Source organism: Dendrobates tinctorius, unplaced genomic scaffold (assembly GCF_039654945.1).
Source record: "Dendrobates tinctorius isolate UK_male_01 unplaced genomic scaffold, ASM3965494v1 ptg000155l, whole genome shotgun sequence".
Classification (NCBI taxonomy): Eukaryota; Metazoa; Chordata; class Amphibia; order Anura; family Dendrobatidae; genus Dendrobates; species Dendrobates tinctorius.
The window spans coordinates 10849717-10870654 of record NW_027361822.1 but is presented as its reverse complement, the minus strand read 5'-3'; the positions used below and the strand labels follow the sequence as shown (position 1 = coordinate 10870654).

At 43.6% G+C, this 20938-nt stretch overlaps 1 protein-coding gene across 1 annotated transcript in view; it reads left to right on the top strand.

Annotated features, from left to right (window-relative positions):
* The window catches only part of LOC141051030 (uncharacterized), an 88633-nt gene extending 68512 nt beyond the window's left edge, over window positions 1–20121 (top strand). Inside the window, exon 9 of the mRNA XM_073547828.1 lies at window positions 18808–20121. Coding sequence (XP_073403929.1) covers window positions 18808–19480 — 673 coding nt within the window. The 3' untranslated portion in view covers window positions 19481–20121. The remainder of the gene's footprint in view (window positions 1–18807) is intronic.
* Window positions 20122–20938: the final 817 nt, after the last annotated feature.

The following is a 20938-nucleotide window of genomic DNA, read 5'->3' as shown; positions in this document are numbered from 1 at the left end:
AAAGCGCCACTCCTCCAGAGCTAGTTTTTTTGCCAACAGTTCTCGATCGCCTATTGCGTAGTTGCGTTCTGGAGCTGATAAGGCTAAACAGAAGAAACCGCAGGTAGCCAAACGGCGGAACGAGACTTCTAGATGATGACTGCTGTTGCACTGGAGGAAGAAGCCTCCTCTTACAAAAAAGAATTGCTTGTTGTTCCTTCGGTGCTGCCCTGAAGTGGAGGCGACGGCCTGTTTTAAGGAGACAGAGGCGCTTTCTGCCTCTGGTGTCGCCACCCTTGGATTAGCTCCTCTCTGGGTCAGTACAGAAATTGGAACTGTCCAAGAAGAGAAATGTGGAATTTACTGGTGGTATAAATTAGCGAATACGAGGAACTGCTTAGACAGTCAGGACAAGGCCACTTCAGGACAGCGAATACCTTCCTGAGATCCATCTTTAGTCTCTGAGATAATGTACCCAAGGAACAGAAGAGAGGTTTGCTTAAAAACACATTTTTCAAACTTGGTGTTCCAAAGATTGTTTCTAAGTTTCTCTAGAACCTGGCAAAAATCCCTCCTGTTAGTGGGCAGATCGGGATAGAACACCAATATGTCATCCAGGTAAATCACCACACACAAGTTCAGAAGATCCTGGAAGATATCGTTCACCAGTTCTTGGAAGACTGCTGGGGCGCATTACAGAGCTCAAACAGCATTACGTGATACTCATAATGGCCATCGCAAGTGTTAAAGGTAGTCCTCCATTCATCCCCCTGGCATATTCGAATCAGGATATGTGACCCCTGCATGTCAAGTTTAGTAAAGACGCTGGAACCCTTAGGACAATGAAAGAGCTCAGATATGAGAGGCAGAGGATATTTATTTTTGACCATTATTTGATTGCGACCCCTATAGTCTATACAGGGACAAAGTGAGCCATCCTTTTTCTTTACAAAGAAGTATCCTGCTCCACCCGAGAAGGAAGACTTGTGGATAAATCCCCTGGCTAGGTTTTCTTTGATATATTTGGACATAGCTCAGGTCTCAGCCTGGAACAAAGGGTAGAAACAACCTCGAGGAGGAGCTTAGCAAGGGATGAGATCAATAGGGCAATCGTTTGGTCTGTGTGGTGGTAGCATCTCCGCCCTCTTTTTATCTAACATATCCATGTAAGTTCAATATGCGGTAGGCAGGCCAGGTAAATTTTGATGGAGCAGGTGGAGTTCGGGTAGGGCGAATGGGGACAAGGCACCTCTCATGACAGGCCTGGCCCCAATGAAGTACTTCTCTGGATCTCCAATCTAAGACAGGCTCGTCTTTTCGAAGCCATGGCAGGAGCAGGGGATGGAACAGACAAGATAGTACATAAAGAGAGATCCTCTCTGAGTGCAACATTCTGACCCAAAGTTCCACAGGCTCAGAAACTAAAAGAATGGCCTCGGATAGGTTTCCCATCCATGGAATTCAGTAGACGTTGGATGGGTATGTGATTCCACTCCACAATGGCCTGTTGAATGAAATTTCCTGCATAACCAGAATCCAGATAGGCCGATTCCACAAACAGATGTTGCCACAGGAAATGGATGCTGACAGAGTCAGCGAAGGAGAGGAGTGGTCCTTGCCCCGGATTCCATCTCCATTGAACCCTATTCTTTGGAGTTTGCCGGTTTTTCAGAGCTGGAGGGAATTAAATGTTCAGGACTGCTGCAATAGAAGCACCTCCTCACGGCACAGCGGACCTCCTGACGATGCTTGGCCAGCTTCACCTGTTCGATTTGCATGGACTCCGAGGAGGGTGCAGACACAGAGGTCTGCGCATTGATCTGCCTTTGAGAGGTAGAAGCAAAATGCATGGGTCTTCTCTTGCGGAGCTCATCCATAATTTTCTCTTAAAGGCCCTCCCAGAAGGCAGCCCCCAATACCTTGTTGTTCCAGGCGAGCTCAAAGGGTAGAGTATGAAATCAGATGGCGTACTGACCCATTATGAGGATTCCCTGGTGCTATCTAAGGAGAATGTTGCAGTAGAGATGCGACCAGGGTCATCAAATACCTTGCGGAAGGCCTCAAGAAACGACTGGAGATAGGGGATCCGTTAGTTTCCAATAGCCACGCCAGAGCCTTGCCAGAAAGATGGGACATGATGAATGCCACTTTGGACCAATCATACGTGAACTGATGTGCCAAGAGTTCAAAGTGCAGAGTGCATTATTTAATGAATCCCCGGCAGAGGGTAGGATCACCATCATAACGTAGGGGAGCTGAGGGACTAGGTCGGTCCGGAACCAGGAATGTAGTTGAATGGCTTATGGGACATGGCCGAGATTGCCACAGCTTGTGGAGGAGCGAATGTGGCCACAGATGTCAGCAAATTCAGGCAGGTGGATTCTGTCCGCAGGTGGAAGATTTTGTTCTGGTCTTTCTGGCGGGAGACTTCCTGATATAGTTCGGAGATGGAGGATGCTTGGGAGCCAGTGGATTCCATGGTCTGAGCAAACTGTAACAGGAATGGTGGAATTACTGTGGCGTACGAGGAGTGCCGAAAAGGAGGTAAGTAGTTGAACACCTGACTCTTCGCTAGATCACATGGTCGTGGTGTTAAACTTAGCTACAGATGGACACCTGGTGCTATGGACCTTGGATGCATGGCAGCTGACCCCCGAGGGCACAGAGTGGCCTAGAAGGGAAAGCTCAGGTGGTACAGGCAGACAGCTACAGGAGCAGCATGTCCTAGTGTGAACGGCTGGTGTACAGGTGGGTACTAGCAGGTGCACACAGGAATGACTGCTATACAGATGAGCATGAGAGGTGAAGACTGGTATAGCTGGTATATAGTTGAGAACGGCAGGTGCAGGGTGGTATACAGGTTTGCACGACAAGTGCAGGCAGTAACGGCAGGTACGGCTGGTATACAGATGAGTACAGCACGTGCAGGCAGGTACAGCAAGTATGGCTGGTACATAGGCGAGTACGGCAGGTGCAGGCTGTCACAGGTGGGCATGGCAAGTGAAGACAGGTTCTGGAAGATAAACTAGAACAGGAACCTGAGGACTAGCACGCATGCAACTAGCAGAGAGGACACATTGCTCACGCACCTCCCAACAGGTGGATGTGCCTTAAATAAGTGTATCCCAGTGATTGGCTGTGGACACTGTAGGACGACGAGTGCTGTCACAAGAGGGCGGAAGCATGCATGTGTGTGTGCCCTAAGTACAATCGCAGATCCCCGGGCAGCAGCATCAGGTGGAGGAAGTACAAGACGGGTGCCGTGGCGTTGAATGAGTCTGCATCCCTGCTGTGGGAGGGAAGGAGGAAGCTTGGAGGGCCGCCAACGCTACAGATAGCTTCAAAGTAGTTCATTATTGTCTAAGTATCAGTTGGATAACTTAGAAAATTGGAACTGCATTACTTCCATAGAAATAGGAAAACGCTACATTATGTACATAATATTGGAAAAATGAAACTGCAATATTGCTATGAAAAATTACAGTAAAGAAGAAGATATTGATATGTGAATCTAACAACCAGCATCAAAGCGTCCTTCATTTTTGGGTCTTGATAAGACACCTCTATGGGCTCTCCCATAGTGGTCCCATATAATGCTTCATCTATAATATAATGATAGGAGCGTCACTCTGTCCGAAGTCTTTATAGACTGCGCAGGCGTGTAGCGCTTGCGCAGTCTGGACCCCACAGAGTTACGCATCCGGGGATAAGGATTCTTGCCCAGGAGATTGCGGTATGCGTAAGCACTGAACGCATACCGCGATCTCTGGCACAACAACTTACCTATCTGGTATTGCCGCGGGGTCTCTTCGGGCCAGAGGCCGGGACATGAATCCTCTGTCGGAAATGATGCATGCGTATAGCACACTTCAGACCAAGAAAGGGGGGTGAGGGGACCATGCATACCAGGATAGGGGGGTGAGGGGACCATGCATACCAGGATTGGGGGGTGAGAGGACCATGCATACCAGGATTGGGGGGTGAGAGGACCATGCATACCAGGATTGGGGGGTGAGCGGACCATGCATACCAGGATTGGGGGGTGAGGGGACCATGCATACCAGGATTGGGGGGTGAGGGGACCATGCATACCAGGATTGGGGGGTGAGGGGACCATGCATACCAGGATTGGGGGGTGAGGGGACCATGCATACCAGGATTGGGGGGTGAGGGGACCATGCATACCAGGAAAGGGAGGTGAGAGGACCATGCATACCAGGAAAGGGGGGTGAGAGGACCATGCATACCAGGACTGGGGGGTGAGGGGACCATGCATACCCCAAAAGGGGGGTGAGAGGACCATGCATACCAGGACTGGGGGGTGAGGGGACCATGCATACCCCAAAAGGGGGGTGAGAGGACCATGCATACCAGGATTGGGGGGTGAGGGGACCATGCATATCAGGAAAGGGGGGTGAGGGGACCATGCATACCAGGATTGGGGGGTGAAGGGACCATGCATACCAGGAAAGGGGGGTGACGGTGAGCATACATACCAGGATTGGGGTGTGAGAGGACCATGCATACCAGGATTGGGGGGTGAGGGGCCATGCATACCAAGAAAGGGGGGTGAGGGGACCATGCATACCAGGATTGGGGGTTGAGGGGACCATGCATACCCCGAAAGGGGAGTAAGGGGACCATGCATACCAGGATTGGGGGGTGAGAGGACCATGCATTCCAGGATTGGGGGGTCAGGGGACCATGCATACCAGGATTGGGGGTGAGAGTACCATACATTTCAGGATTGGGGGATGCATTATTATTAAATCTTCAAAAATAAACTGCATACATATTCTAGAATACCTGATGCGTTAGAATCGGGCCACCATCTAGTACAGTATAATGCTCCATTCATGAAAAAATAAAATCAAATACCCACCTATCCTGCCTGTTCCCTGCTGCCAGTGATCCAGCGTCCACTGTTCAAGTCTCCTCAGCGTCTTGATTCTCTTTGACGTCTCACTGCAGAGGGTGCACTGTAGAGACGTCAGTGCGACTTCTGCACTGAGACATTACAGAGAATCGTCGACGCTGAGCAGACCAGAGAGCGGACACCGGATCACTGGCAGCGGGGAACGGATGGGAGAGGTGAGTATTTGAAGCAGTTTAAGGGGCGAGGTGGCCGATGCCAGAGGTGGCATCACCCACCCACCCCGAATCACTGTAGTGCGCCGAGTCCCTCCAGGCTCCCATGACTTGACTCTTCCAGGACAGGTCCTGTTTGTACTCAAAATGGTAGCCTTTTTAGCGCATGCTCAGCACAAACTTCGGGGGTGGGGGAATTCATGGACGGTTAATGGTTTTTTCTGCCGGACACTACGGACAGCAGAGAAAATTTTTTACGGACTGGTTGTGAATTTACGGACAGTTGGCAACTATGCAGATGTTGAGCGGGGATGCCATTTGCGTCGCCCCTGAGGAAACGAGCAGCGAAATGGGCGCACATTGAGTGTGGAGTGGAGACAGCCATAAGCCTGCATTCTAGACCTGTCTCCTCTCTAGGTAATCTATTGTGACTTATATTGGTAATTGTATTTCACTTATATTGAGACAGACATATGGCTTTCATGATGGAATTGCTCTGGCCCCCTTCTTCTCTCTTAGATCTGATGTTTTGGTATAATATGATTGGAGCACAGGATACAACTCAATATCACTAGGATCTACACCTTTACATTAGAGTGTCCTGTTCATCTCGTCACCATCCTACCCTTATCTTCTGGGGAATTAGAATCATTTGCGGACAGATATACCTATGAGGACTAGTATTGCATTTGCACTGTATTGATCTGCCACCATAATATTTCTGTATTATTTTGACATTCATAGCTATGGGCATTCCTGTTCTTTTCTGATATATTACATAGCATTAACTCCTTACTAACTTATGAGATTAATTGCTTATACTTGTTGTGTGTCCCCCCCCCCCCCCCCCTTTTTTTTTCTTCGGAGGTTTGCTTGCCCTATCTTTTTTTTTTTTTATTGAAAAATCATTAATAAAATGTTATAGTTCCTATCTTCTAAGTTGGGTATCGCTTCTTGTCCGATGGCTACTGTAGTTTTGGACTGTAAAGTTTGATTTATATTAAAGTGGATCACAATATACTGTTGGTTTGTCATATTAACCCCTTCATGAGCCAGCCTATTTTGACCTTAATGACCTGGCCATTTTTTGCATTTCTGACCAGTGTCCCCTTATGAGGTAATAACTCAGGAACGCTTCAACGCATCCTAGCGATTCTGAGAATGTTTTTTCATGGCATATTGGGCTTCATGTTAGTGGTAAATTGAGGTCGATAATTTTTGCGTTTATTTGTGAAAAAATGGAAATTTGGCGAAAATTTTGAAAATTTCACAATTTTCAAATTTTTAATTTTTAATCTGTTAAACCAGAGAGTTATGTGACACAAAATAGTTAATAAATAACATTTCCCACATGTCTACTTTTACATCAGCACAATTTTGGAAACAAATTTTTTTTATGTTAGGAAGTTATAAGGGTTAAAAGTTGACCAGCGATTTTCATTTTTACAGCAAAATTTACAAAACCATTTTTTTTAGGGACCACCTCACATTTGAAGTCACTTTGAAGGGTCTATATGGTAGAAAATACCCAAAAGTGACACCATTCTAAAAACTGCACCCCTCAAGCTACTCAAAACTACATTCAAGAAGATTATTAACCCTTCAAGTACTTCACAGGGAATAAAGCAACATGGAAGGAAAAAATGGACATTTTAATTTTTCCAACAAAAATTTTCTTTTAGCATCATTTTTTTTCATTTTCACATGGGTAATAGGATAAAATGGATCCTACAATTTGTTGGGCAATTTCTTCTGAGTACACCGATACCTCATATGTGGTCATAAACCACTATTTGGGCACACGGCAGGGCTCAGAAGGGAAGGAACGCCATTTGACTTTTTGAATGGAAAATATGCTGGAATATTTATCGGTTGCCATGTCGCGTTTGGAAAGTCCCTGTGTGCCTAAAAATTGGAGCTCCCCCACAAGTGACCCCATTTTGGAAACTAGACCCTCCCGGGAACTTATCTAGATGCATAGTGAGTACTTTGAACCCCCCAGGTGCTTCACAAATTGATCCTTAAAAAAAAAAAAAGTACTTTTTTTCACAAAAATTTTCTTTTAGACTCAGTTTTTTCATTTTCACATGGGTAACAGGGTAAAATGGATAATAAAATTTGTTGGGCAATTTTTCCTGAGTACAACGATACCGCATATGTGGTCATAAACCACTGTTTGGACGCACGGCAGGGCCCAGAAGGGAAGGAGCGCCATTTGACTTTTTGAATGGAAAATTAGCTCCAATCGTTAGCGGACACCATGTCGCGTTTGGAGAGCCCCTGTGTGCCTAAACATTGGAGCTCCCCCACAAGTGACCCCATTTTGGAAACTAGACCCCCGAAGGAACTTATCTAGATGTGTGGTGAGCACTTTGAACCCCCAAGTGCTTCACAGAAGATTATAACGCAGAGCAGAGAAAATAAAAAAAATATTTTTTTTTCCTCAAAAATGATTTTTTTTTTAGCCCGCTATTTTTTTTATTTTCACAAGGCTAACAGGAGAAATTGGACCCCAAAAGTTGTTGTCCAGTTTGTCCTGAGTATGCTGGTACCCCATATGTGGGGGTAAACCACTGTTTGGGCGCACGGCAGGGCTCAGAAGGGAAGGAGCGCCATTTGACTTTTTGAATGAAAAATTAGCTCCAATCGTTAGTGGACACCATGTCGTGTTTGGAGAGCCCCTGTGTGCCTAAACTTTGGAGCTCCCCCACAAATGCCCCCATTTTGGAAACTAGACCCCCCCAAGGAACTTATCTAGATGCATAGTGAGCACTTTGAACCCTCAGGTGCTTCACAGAAGTTTATAACGCAGAGCTGTGAAAATAAAAATATTTTTTTTCCTCAAAAAATGATTTTTTAGCCCGCTAATTTTTATTTTCACAATGGTGACAGGACAAATTGGACTCCTAAAGTTGTTGTCCAGTTTCTCCTGAGTACACTGGTACCCCATATGTGGGGGGGACCACTGTTTGGGCACATGTCGGGGCTCGGAAGGGAAGTAGTGACGTTTTGAAATGTCGAGTTGATGGAATGGTCTGCAGGCGTCATGTTACGTTTGCAGAGCCCCTGATGCGCCTAAACAGTGGAATCCCCCCACAAGTGACCCCATTTTGGAAACTACACCACCCAAGGAACTAATCTAGATGTGTGGTGAGCAATTTGAACCCCCAAGTTCTTCACAGAAGTTTATAACGCAAAGGCATGAAAATAAAAAATATTTTTTTCCTCAAAAAATGATTTTTTTTAGCCCACAATTTTTTATTTTCACAAGGGTAACAGGAGAGATTGGACCCCAAAAGTTGTTGTCCAGTTTGTCCTGAGTATGCTGGTACCCCATATGTGGGGGGGAACCACTGTTTGGGCACACGTCGGGGCTCGTTTTAAAATGCCGACTTCATGGAATGGTCTGCAGGCATCATGTTATGTTTGCAGAGCCCCTGATGTGCCTAAGCAGTAGAAACCCCCCACAAGTGACCCCATTTTGGAAACTAGACCCCCCAAGGAACTTATCTAGATGTCTGGTGAGCACTTTGAACCCCCAAGTGCTTCACAGAAGTTTATAACGCAGAGCCATGAAAATAAAACATTTTTTTTCCACAAAAATAATTATTTCAGCCCCCAAGTTTTTATTTTCCCAAGGGTAACAGGAGAAATTAGACCTCAAAAGTTGTTGTGCAATTTTTCCTGAGTACGCTGATACCCCATATGTGGGGGTAAACCACTGTTTGGGCCCACGTCGGGGCTTGGAATGGAGGGAGCACTGTTTGACTTTTTAAATGCAAAATTGGCTGGAATAAATGGTGGCGCCATGTCGCGTTTGGAGACCCCCTGATGTGCCTAAACAGTGGAAACCCCTCGATTCTAACTCCAACCCTAACCCCAACACACCCCCATCCCTAATCCCAACCCTAATCATAACCCTAACCACAACCCTAACCCCAACACATCCCTAATCCCAACTCTAACCCTAACCCCAACCCACCCCTAACCCTAATCCCAACCCTAATTCCAGCCCTAACCCTAATGGAAAAATAAAAATATTTTCTTTATTTTATTATATGTCCCTACCTATGGGGGTGATAAAGGGGGGTTTATTTACTTTTTTTTTTATTTTGATCACTGTGAGAGTTTCTCACAGTGATCAAAATAAATGAATGAATCTGCAGCCGGTGCACTGCACATGCGCCCGCCATTTTCCAAGATGGCGGCGCCCATGACGCAGGACATCGGGACGGCCAGAGCGACAGGAGGTACCGGGGCCGGTGGGGGGGGCGGAGGGAAGGGGGAGGGGACCTAATGATGACTGCGGCGTCCGATCGCTGCTGTCAGTCGGTGGCGGCAGCCGATCGGCGCCATCAGTCGGTGGGTGAGGGGTCTGATTGCTGTCTCCAGCCATGGCCGATGTTATTGCAGCATCGGCCATGGACCGATTGTAATATTTCACCAAATTTAATTGGTGAAATAATACAATCGTACTGCGCTTGCGCCCGCCATTTTCAAAGATGGCGGCGCCCATGCAGGAGGGACGGCGGGAGCTGGAGCGGGACGTGACAGGTACCAGGGAGGGGGGGCAGATCGTGACAGCAGCGGCCCATCGCTGCTGTCAGTCCGTGGCAGGGGCCGATCGCCCCCGCCAGCTGGTGTGGGGGGGTTAAATTAGTGTCTCCAGCCATGTCCGATGCTACTGCAGCATCGGCCATGGCTGGATTGTAATATTTCATCAAATTTCATTGATGAAATATTACTATCGCTCTGATTGGCTGTTTCACTTTCAACAGCGAATCAGAGCGATCGTAGCCACGTGGGGGCTAAGCCACCCCCCCGTGGTGAAGCATAAAGGGTCCTTTGTGTGCGAGTCGGGTGACCTTTCATTGACCCCGGTCACCCGACCCGCAGGAGCGCTATTTATAGCATGACGCCTACGGGGGCATCATGGGTCGTTTGGGCACGACTTTTCATGACTCCTACGTAGACGTCATGGGTCGGGAAGGGGTTAAAGCAATACTGTGTAGGGTGCCAACCTCCGCGGCAACTTAGGGACATTATAGTTGGTTATTAGGGTTACCTTAGCCCCTACATATGTATTGGTTATTTCCAGACATGGGTATGATTTTTGGCCAGACATTTATTTTTTATTTACTTTTTTTTTGTATATATTTTGAGGTGTAAAATAGATCTAAATACTTATGTCCCCCCAAAAATTGAGAAAAGTATTCAAGGTGTGATACCTTTATTGGCTAACCAGAGAAATTCTATTTGCAAGCAAACTTTCAGGGCTCAGAAGGCCCCTTCATCAGGCTAGATTACAAGTGAATTACAAATATAATTTCTCTGGTTAGCCAATAAAGGTATCACACCTTGAATACTTTTCTCAATTTTTTGGGGGGACATAAGTATTTACATATATTTTTCTGGCTAAGGCTAGTTTCACACTAGCGCTTTTGAGCTCAGCGACGGCCTGCGCACGGCCGCCGCTAAGCCCCGCCCCCTGCCGCGCCTCCGCCGGTAGCTCTGTCTACCGGCACATGACGCTGAATGCGCCCTGCGTCCCCTATCTTTATCACTGGGGGGCAGGCCGTGCGCAGTATGCGTTTGCGTGCGCCGACCTGCGCCAAACGCAACCTGCTGCAGTTTGGTTGCGCAGGCGCACCGTCAAAAAGGCGCATGCGCCGCCAAACGCATATTGTGCACGGCCTGCGCCCCCAGTGATAAAGATAGGGGACGCATGCAGCGTCATGCGCCGGTAGGCGGAGCTACCGGCAGAGGCGCGGCAGGGGGCGGGGCTTAGCGGCGGCCATGCGCAGGCCGTCGCTGCGCTCAAAAGCGCTAGTGTGAAACTAGCCTAACATGGTACCACAATTTTATTTTGTATTGTACGAGGTGTAAAATAAAAGTGATGTTTTTTCAAACCAATCTACATAGATAGTTTTAAGTCGGTGAATTGATTGCGTTTTTTCTTACACTAGTTTGACTGTAATTTCGTGAACCCCAAATTATTTTCTTCATATGAAAATGACAGAACTTGCAGTGGAGCCTTCTCCTCGCTTAAGGCTCTCCTTTGCAGAAGGGAGCAGAACAAGGGAAGTTTGAGCCCTGTAGTGTACAGAGCATTAACGTTACTTTAGTATTACTTGCTTAACCTACATATATGACCTAAATGGAGATACATTTGGGCTCTGTTCATATTATTTTCATATTTCTGGTCTTTTACAGGGACAGAAATACAAAAATAACCAGGTCCAGAATCCTTTGCATACCAGAAACCTTTGGCGCCAGACAAACCATATTGACTATAACAGAGTTTAATGGACTGCCATCACATACTTTATTGGAAACTGCTGCCCCATCTAAGAGAAGCATGGTATAGGGGCAGAGATCCCAATGATAGCAGTGTGTCACTTACTGGGCTGCGTGTTATAGTTTTGATAAAATCACTGTTTTATCTACTGCAGATCTACCAATTCTCTGAACGCAGAGCTTTGTATAACCCCGCCCACACCACTGATTGGCAGCTTTCTATGTACACTGTGTTTTGGCAAAAAGCTGCCAATCAGTGATGGTGCTATACAGAGCCCTATGAATATGGAGAACTACATGACAGCAGGTTTATTAGTCCTCTAATGATAATCTCCTGCTGATAAAACTGTGATTTTTAACAAAACATTATGATTTCACATTTGCTCATCTTCTCATTCAGATCCCAACAATACTGCATCATCTCAGTGGAGATCTTATATATAAGAGAATTTTCCTGATGGATAGGAACAGGGATAAGATGGCGGAGAGGATATTACACCTCACCCTAGAGATCCTCTTCCGGCTTACTGGAGAGGTGAGAGATTCTGATGACGTCACATTACATCATTCTTATCTATGGGAATAACAGATGGACAGAACTGGAGAGGTGAGGACTCTGGAAATGTCTGTAGTGAGATTTATTAATGCGTGTCTCCATAACCAGGATTACACAGTAGTGAAGAAGACCTCTAGAGAGCGCTGTCAGGCCCCTGTGTCTGAGGGATGGGGAAGACCCCTGAGCCCAATCACGGGGCCTCCACCTCACCCCCTGATACATGAGGACATCGATGACCAGAAGATCCTAGAACTCACCTACAAGATGATTGAGCTGCTGACTGGAGAGGTGACACTGCTGGGAATGCTGGGACATTATACAGTAACGCTATGGAGGAATCGGGGGATGATGGTATCATTGTATGTGACAGGTTCCTATAAGGTGTCAGGATGTCACCGTCTATTTCTCCATGGAGGAGTGGGAGTATTTAGAAGGACACAAAGATCTGTACAAGGATATCATGATGGAGGTTCCCCAGCCCCTCACATCTCCAGGTAATAGACAGGACTAAATACACACGGCCTATAATTATCTGTATATAAAGCATGAATTCAGTCCCTGTATGTGTTTCCTCCAGTTCTATCCAGTAAGAGGACAACACCAGAGAGATGTCCCCGTCCTCTTCTTCCACAGGACTGTAAACAAGAAGATCCCGATGTTCCTCAGGATCATCAGGTAGATGGAGAGAAGGTGTCATGAGATTTCCCCACAAGACCATGAAGGTCTTGTTCTCAGTCTTGCATACTTGTGTAATGAGAACGGTGGAGATGGCAGGATTAGAGCTGATCATAGATGTGACTTCTCCATGTGACTGTCTCTTTTACATTATTTGTAACAGGTTAAAGATCTTCCCCATATTAATACTACCGAGGCATATGTAAGGGAAGATAAGCAGTGTAAAGAGCAGATTACTACAGAAAACAGTACAGGTGAGTATAAAACAATACATGCAGTGAATAGTCTCATACTTGAAGAAAAAAAACGATATTGTATAACCGACATGACTTACACAAATGATAGATGTCAGTTGAATACTTGTTTGGTCAACTTCTGACCACCCCTAACACATGAATGTTTGGCTAGGCCGAGGCCTCTGGAAGCAGTTTTTCTCCTGGGGTCTGACACGGAATATTCCTTAGATGACATGTTATAACATGTCTCCCCAGACCCCTCACTCCTCTCTCAGCTTTAGGTAAGAGAAGGATACCTAATTTGATTCAGATTGGATTCTAATCCAGTTGTAGCCCTCATTTCTGATGTTGGTCATATCTTCCCTCAAAAACCTCCTTGACAGACAATATGGCTGTCATATCACCGAACATCCTTCCAGCATCCCATGTGTACCATACATGAATATCATATAACCATAATTCAGGCAGATATAGCCAGCTACCAAAACCTTTGCAATTTTACCAACTGTTGTGAATATACTAACTGATCATGGATATACCCATAGATTCTGCAGAACTAAAATTATAATACAAAAAACCATAACATATTGTGTTACCTTGTCTCAGCTATGCAGTACGGTCAGAGCATCTACACAAGGTGAAAGCATTGATGCCCCTGCATTTAAAATTAACCTGTTAACTGATACATACTACCCAACGCCGCAGCGTTTCAGAGTCAAACATACCTGGATGAGATAATACCGCCATTGCCTGGCATGTACTACTCAATCCTTTGGCAAAATGTATCAGCTAACAGTTTCACTTTAACACATATGTGCAGGTGAAGGCATACAGGGACACTATTTCCTGGCCCAAATGGTTACCCAACATTGACAGTTAGCTGTTAATTACTACAGTGGTGGCCAAAAGTATTGACACCCCTGCAATTCTGTCAGATAATACTCAGTTTCTTCCTGAAAATGATTGCAAACACAAATTCTTTGGTATTATCTTCATTTAATTTGTCTTAAATGAAAAAAACACAACAAGAATTGTCCTAGAGCCAAATTGGATATAATTCCACACCAAACATAAAAAAGAGGGTGGAGAAAAGTATTGGCACTGTTCGAGAAATCATGTGATGCTTCTCTAATTTGTGTAATTAACAGCACCTGTAACTTACCTGTGGCACCTAACAGGTGTTGGCAATAACTAAATCACACTTGCAGCCAGTTGACATGGATTAAAGTTGACTCAACCTCTGTCCTGTGTCCTTGTGTGTACCACATTGAGCATGGAGAAAAGAAAGAAGACCAAAGAACTGTCTGAGGACTTGAGAAACCAAATTGTGAGGAAACATGAGCAATCTCAAGGCTACAAGTCCATCTCCAAAGACCAGAATGTTCCTGTGTCTACCGTGCGCAGTGTCATCAAGAAGTTTAAAGCCCATTGCACTGTGGCTAACCTCCCTAGATGTGGACGGAAAAGAAAAATTGACAACGCAAGATTGTGCGGATGTTGGATAAAGAACCTCGACTAACATCCAAACAAGTTCAAGCTGCCCTGCAGTCCGAGGGTACAACAGTGTCAACCTGTACTATCCGTCGGCATCTGAATGAAAAGGGACTGTATGGTAGGAGACCCAGGAAGACCCCACTTCTTACCCTGAGACATAAAAAAGCCAGGCTGGAGTTTGCCAAAACTTACCTGAAAAAGCCTAAAACATTTTGGAAGAATGTTCTCTGGTCAGATGAGACAAAAGTAGAGCTTTTTGGGCAAAGGAATCAACATAGAGTTTACAGGAGAAAAAAAGAGGCATTTAATGAAAAGAACACGGTCCCTACAGTCAAACATGGCGGAGGTTCCCTGATGTTTTGGGGTTGCTTTGCTGCCTCTGGCACTGGAATGCTTGACCGTGTGCATGGCATTATGAAGTCTGAAGACTACCAACAAATTTTGCAGCATAATGTAGGGCCCAGTGTGAGAAAGCTGGGTCTCCCTCAGAGGTCATGGGTCTTCCAGCAGGACAATGACCCAAAACACACTTCAAAAAGCACTAGAAAATGGTTTGAGAGAAAGCACTGGAGCATTCTAAGGTGGCCAGCAATGAGTCCAGACCTGAATCCCATAGAACACCTGTGGAGAGATCTAAAAATGGCAGTTTGGAGAAGGAACCCTTCAAATATCAGGGACCTGGAGCAGTTTGCCAAAGAAGAATGGTCTAAAATTCCAGCAGAGCATTGTAAGAAACTCATTGATGGTTACCGGAAGCGGTTGGTCGCAGTTATTTTGGCTAAAGGTTGTGCAACCAAGTATTAGGCTGAGGGTGCCAATACTTTTGTCTGGCCCATTTTTGGAGTTTTGTGTGAAATGATCAATGTTTTGCTTTTTGCTTCATTCTCTTTTGTGTTTTTTCATTTAAGACAAATTAAATGAAGATAATACCAAAGAATTTGTGTTTGCAATCATTTTCAGGAAGAAACTGAGTATTATCTGACAGAATTTCAGGGGTGTCAATACTTTTGGCCACAACTGTATGTTTTCACCCTTCATGTCTGGTCTTCATCAGATAACCTGTTTCAGTTACCTATTCACAGCAGTAGTTGCAGGCAGCGATCCAGTGACCTCAGCCTTGGATGTGTATATCTCATAGCTTCACTCATGGAACCTTCTCTAGACCCAAAAAAATCTCATGACACCTCTATTCAATGGTCTCCTTGAGATTTTAGGGTGCAAGTTGGTGTAACTGGTCATAGTTTGACATGACTGCATATAAAATGGTTGTATGTACATAGTTGTTTTCGACGATCAGTTCTATTTTTGCTGTACAAAAAGTGTTATTAAAATCCTGCTTCATATGAGATTTTGGGAAAAAAATTGGGGAAAAAAGGAAAACTAGTCAATGTTGTCTGAATGGAATGTAATTTTCTGTAGTTTGAGGTAGGTAATATACCAAGGAATAAAACTAAATATAAAAAATAAATTAAAAAACATCATGAGGAAATCTATCTTTACATCTGTTTCAAAGCTGGGCGATCACAGACACACGTAACATGAAACAATGAAGTTCTGGCTTCAGCAAAGATTCTGAAATCAGAGCTGAAAAGCATGGTGGTCTAACGTCATGACATAAGTAAGCCCTTGCGCTGAGATCTTCTGTTGGATATGATTTGTTTTGCGATTAATGCTCACACTTCTTCAGTAACTGTTGGACAAATGCTAGTTTGGCCGAAAGCTACCTCCCTCAACTTCACCTTACACATCATTTCAGTTCTCAATCAAGTCTCTATTAGACATCTCTGCTGGCTTATCTTCCAGGAGAACAAAATAATGGGAAATTCAATATATTCTATTCATACACATTAGATTGACAGTTCGTCCTGATCAAAATGTAGTGTTTGGTGGCTATTCCTCTCATGTATTTGGGGGCCTTAGGTCAGATATTAACCCCTTCCCAACATGCGCTGTACATGTAGAGCTCATGTCGTGTCTCTCCCTTTGATGTGGGCTCCGGTGCTGAGATCACATCTTTCCTGGCACATGTCAGCTGTTTTTAACAGCTGACATGTGCCCCTAACAGTCGTGGATGGAATCGAGATCCACCCGCGGCTGTTAACCTGTTAAATGTCTCTGTCAATCTCTGACAGTGACATTTAATGTGATCGCGTCGGAAGCCGCGTGTCTAATTCCGCCCATCGGCGCCCGTTTCACATGACTGTGGGTTGCCGATGGGTTGGCATGACAACCCAGGGTCTGCAGCAGACCCCTGTGGTTATCATTGCCGGATTGCTATGAGCGGTCGCCCAGCGGTCGGCGTTAATAGCAAGTGAGCTGCTACACACAGGCGAACTGATCATCGCCTGTGTGTAGCAGAGGCGGTCGGATTATCGCAGCTTCTAGTCTCCCATGGAAACTATTGAAGCAAGTGAAAAGATAAAAAAAAAATGTTTTAAAAAATATTAAGTTATATTAATATATATATAAAAAATATAATAAGTTCAAATCACCCCCCAACAGCCCCATTCAAAATAAACATTTAAAAAAAAAATTAAAAATACACATATTTAGTATTGCAGCATAGAGAATTGCCTGATCTATCAAGATATAAAAAGAATTAATCCGATTGGTAAACAGTGTAGAGAAAAAAAAGTAAAAATGCCATAATTAGGCTGGTTTCACACTTGGGTTTTTTTGCGCTGTGTTTTAGCACAAAAAAAACCGCATGCGTTTTTTTCCCCTGTACTTTAACATGGGTGCGCATATGTGCACATACACATGCGTTTGTATGCGCATGCGTTTTTTTGCAGTGTGCGCTCGGGCGCACAAAATGCATCCTGTTGCATTTTTTGTGCGTCCGACTTGCCCCCAAAAAACGAATGCGCACGCAATGCGTTTTTTTTTACAGCAAAACACCCTTTAAAGTCTATATGCGCAAAAAAGCATGCTTTTTTTAAAAAAAAAATGCACCAAAACCCGCAAAAAAAACGCACACAAACGCATGATGCTTTTTTTCATGCGTTTGTGTGCGCAAAAAACGCGCAGCAAAAAAACGCAAGTGTGAAAGTAGCCTTACTTTTGTTGGTCGTCACAACATTGCATTAAAATGCTGTAACGTGCGATCAAAAGATTGTATCCACACCTAAAAGGTATCAATAAAAATGTCAGCTCACACGCAAAAAATAAGCCCTCACCAAACCCCAGATTGCGACAAATGGAGACGCTACGGGTCTCGGAAAATGACGCAAATTTTAATTTTTTTTTTTTACAAACTTTGGATTTTTTTCACCAAATAAATAAAAAAGAACTTAGACATGTTTGGGATCTACAAAATCATAATGGCCTGGAGAATCATAATGGTAGGTCAGTTTTAGCATTTGGTGAACATAGTAAAAAAAAATCCAAAAAACTGTTGTGGAATTGCACTTTTTTTTGCAATTTCACCGCAATTGAAATTTTTTTCCAGTACACGATATGGTAAAACCAATGGTGTCATTCAAAAGTACAACTTGTCCCGCAAAAAACAATCCCTTACATGGCCATATTGACGGAAAAATAAAAATGTTATGGCCCTGGGAAGAAGGGGAGTGAAAGATAAATGCAAAAACGAAAAAGGGCTGCAGCGTGAATGGGTTAATAAAAATTTGCTACATATTTTGGAATTTATGTTGAAATTTTAATTTAGAAATGTTATTTAAAAGGGTTGTTTACTACAAGGAGAACCCCATCTTAAACTACATTTTCAACCCCGATAAAAAAATAACGCACCTCCCGTCCTGGCTCTGTTCCAGCGGTGATGGCACTTGTGGTCCCGGGGCTGTGATGTGGTGGAAAGACACGTGATGCCCGGTGTCCAATAAGCGCTGTCATCAATGTCAATCACCTTTGGACAAACTGAACATTCAGTTAGTTAGAAGGCGGAGACTGTGACATTAGTGTTGTTTGGGCACCAGCATCACATGTCAAAACACCACATTACAGCCTCATGGAGTGCGAGTGCCAACACCACTGGAATGGAACGGGAGGTGAGTACAGGTTTTATTATTTTATCGGGGTTGAACATTTAGTTTAAGAAGTGGTTGTCCTAGTAGTGGACAACCCCTTTAACAAATTATAATTTTTTTGTCCTAGAATTTAAAAAAGTAACACCAGATTTTTTTTCTTGGCAGAAGACTATGCTAGAATCTCAAAAGGATATCTGATATCTTCAGATTTTATAACAGATGATCGTGGTATGATAGAAGATGTGCATGAAAAGAATGTATTCATTGCAGCTGTACCTTCAACCCTTCAAAGAAAAGATTTGTCATCTGATTATTTTCAACAAGTCCTACCTTCTAATTCATTACATACTGGTAAACAAAATAATTATCACCAAAGGAGTGTTGAAAATCAAAAAGTTTACAAAGAAGAAAGACCATTTTCATGTTCAGAATGTGGCAAATGTTTTACAATTAAATCAAGTCTTGTGAAACATGAGAGAATTCACAACAGGAAGAGGCCATTTCCATGTTCAGAATGTAGTAAATGTTTTATCCAGCATTCAGATCTTGTTAGGCATCAGAGAACTCACACAGGGGAGAAGCCATTTACATGTTCGGAATGTGGAAAATGTTTTGGCAAAAAATCACAGCTTTTTGCGCATCAGAAAATTCACACAGGGGAGAAGCCCTTTTCATGTTCAGAATGTGGAAAATGTTTTGGCCACAAACCACATCTTATTGTGCATCAGAAAATTCACTCAGGGGAGAAGCCATTTTCATGTTCAGAATGTGGCAGACATTTTGCAATTAAATCAAATCTTGCAAAACATGAGAGAATTCACACCGGGGAGAGGCCATTTCCATGTTCAGAATGTAGTAAATGTTTCAATCAACATTCCGATCTTGCTAGGCATCAGAGAATTCACACAGGAGAGAAGCCATTTTCATGTTCGGAATGTGGAAAATGTTTTACAGATAAATCCAATCTTGATAAACATGAGAGAATTCACACAGGAGAGAAGCCATATTTATGTTCAGAATGTGGGAAATGTTTTCACCAGAATGCAGATCTTGTCCGACATCAGAGAAGACATACAGGGGTGAAGCCTTTTTCATGCTTAGAGTGTGGAAAATGTTTCACCACTAAATCAAGTCTTAGTAAACATAAGAAAAATCACATAGCAGAATAACCCTTTTCTTGTTCAGAATGTGGGAAATGTTTTGGCCATAAATCCTATCTTATTGCGCATCAGAGAATTCACATAGGGAAGAAACCATTTTCATGTTTGTAATGTGGAAAATGCTTTACAGATAAATTAAATCTTGGTAAACATGAGAGAAGTCACACAGGGGAGAAGCCATTTTCATGTTCAGAATGTGGGAAATCTTTCAATTGGAATTCCTATCTTGTCAGTCATCAAAAAACTCACAAAAATAAGTAGTTTTCCTGTCATTTTAATCTTTTGATTGTGAGAAAACTTTTAGCGTAAATCCACTTTTCTCACATCAAGGAACACAAGGATTGAAAATTTAATTTTCATGTTCAGATTGCGGTAAAAAAAGTGTTATTCAGAAATCAAATCTTATCAGCAATCAAAAAACCTCACACGGGGGAGAAACCATTTTCATGCTCTAAGTACCGTAAATATTTATAGAAATCACGTCTTGTTAAAAGCCAAATGAGATACACTGGGGAAAAAAAACTATTTTAATTTACTGTATGCAGTAAATTGTTTACCAAAAATCAGTTTCTTTTGTTTTTTTAACTCGTTTTCTGTAAATACTACAAGAAGAAATACATTGCATTAAAATCATAAGTCATCGAAAGATATACTAATTGGGACAACACTTCTTTTGGCAGAGCTTGATTTATCTGACATCTATCTAGTAGCTTTAAAAACTGTCCATTTCTAACTTAAGATTGAAATTCTTGTGAAAAACGGATGCTAAACTTTGGCCATAACCTGGCCAAAATTGGGCTGACATCAGTGGCCCAGAATCGTAATCTCTTTGCAAGGAAGCAGACTCAAAATGAAACCAGCAGTTCCTGTATCCCTGGTGAAGCCTCGAAAACTTAGGAAAATTATTAGCGAAAACTACTGTGCAGCAACTGTAAACAGCGATTCATAGCCATCACTGCCTGCCAAACTGCACTGTCATCAAGCTGAGCGGATACAGGGTTTTTTTTAAAGGAAAGGTATAGCATTTCTTTGCATTGTGGCAATTTGAATAATTATGAAAAATGAGTTTCAAAAACATATACTTTATAGCAATGCACTTCAGTATTTTTACCTTTACTGATGGACATTTATAACAATTTAATTTTTTTTTTAGTAACAAATACATCAAGTTTATGCAAAGACTCAATATTTATAGTGTTGACTAGAGTTGAGCGACTTTTGGTTTTTTAGGGTCGCGTTTCGTTTCGTGAAACCCGACTTTTCCAAAAGTCGGGTCGAGCAAGATCGTCCGATTATAGGGAAAAGTCGGGGTCGTCCCGAAACACGAAACCCAATGTAAGTCAATGGGGAATAAAAGTCGGCAGTGAGAGGAGGACAGGAAACACACCTACAGTGCCCATTTGAATGCCAAAAGCATCAATTCTTCTTTCTTAAGCTTGTCAACCTTAATTAACTTCATAATACAAG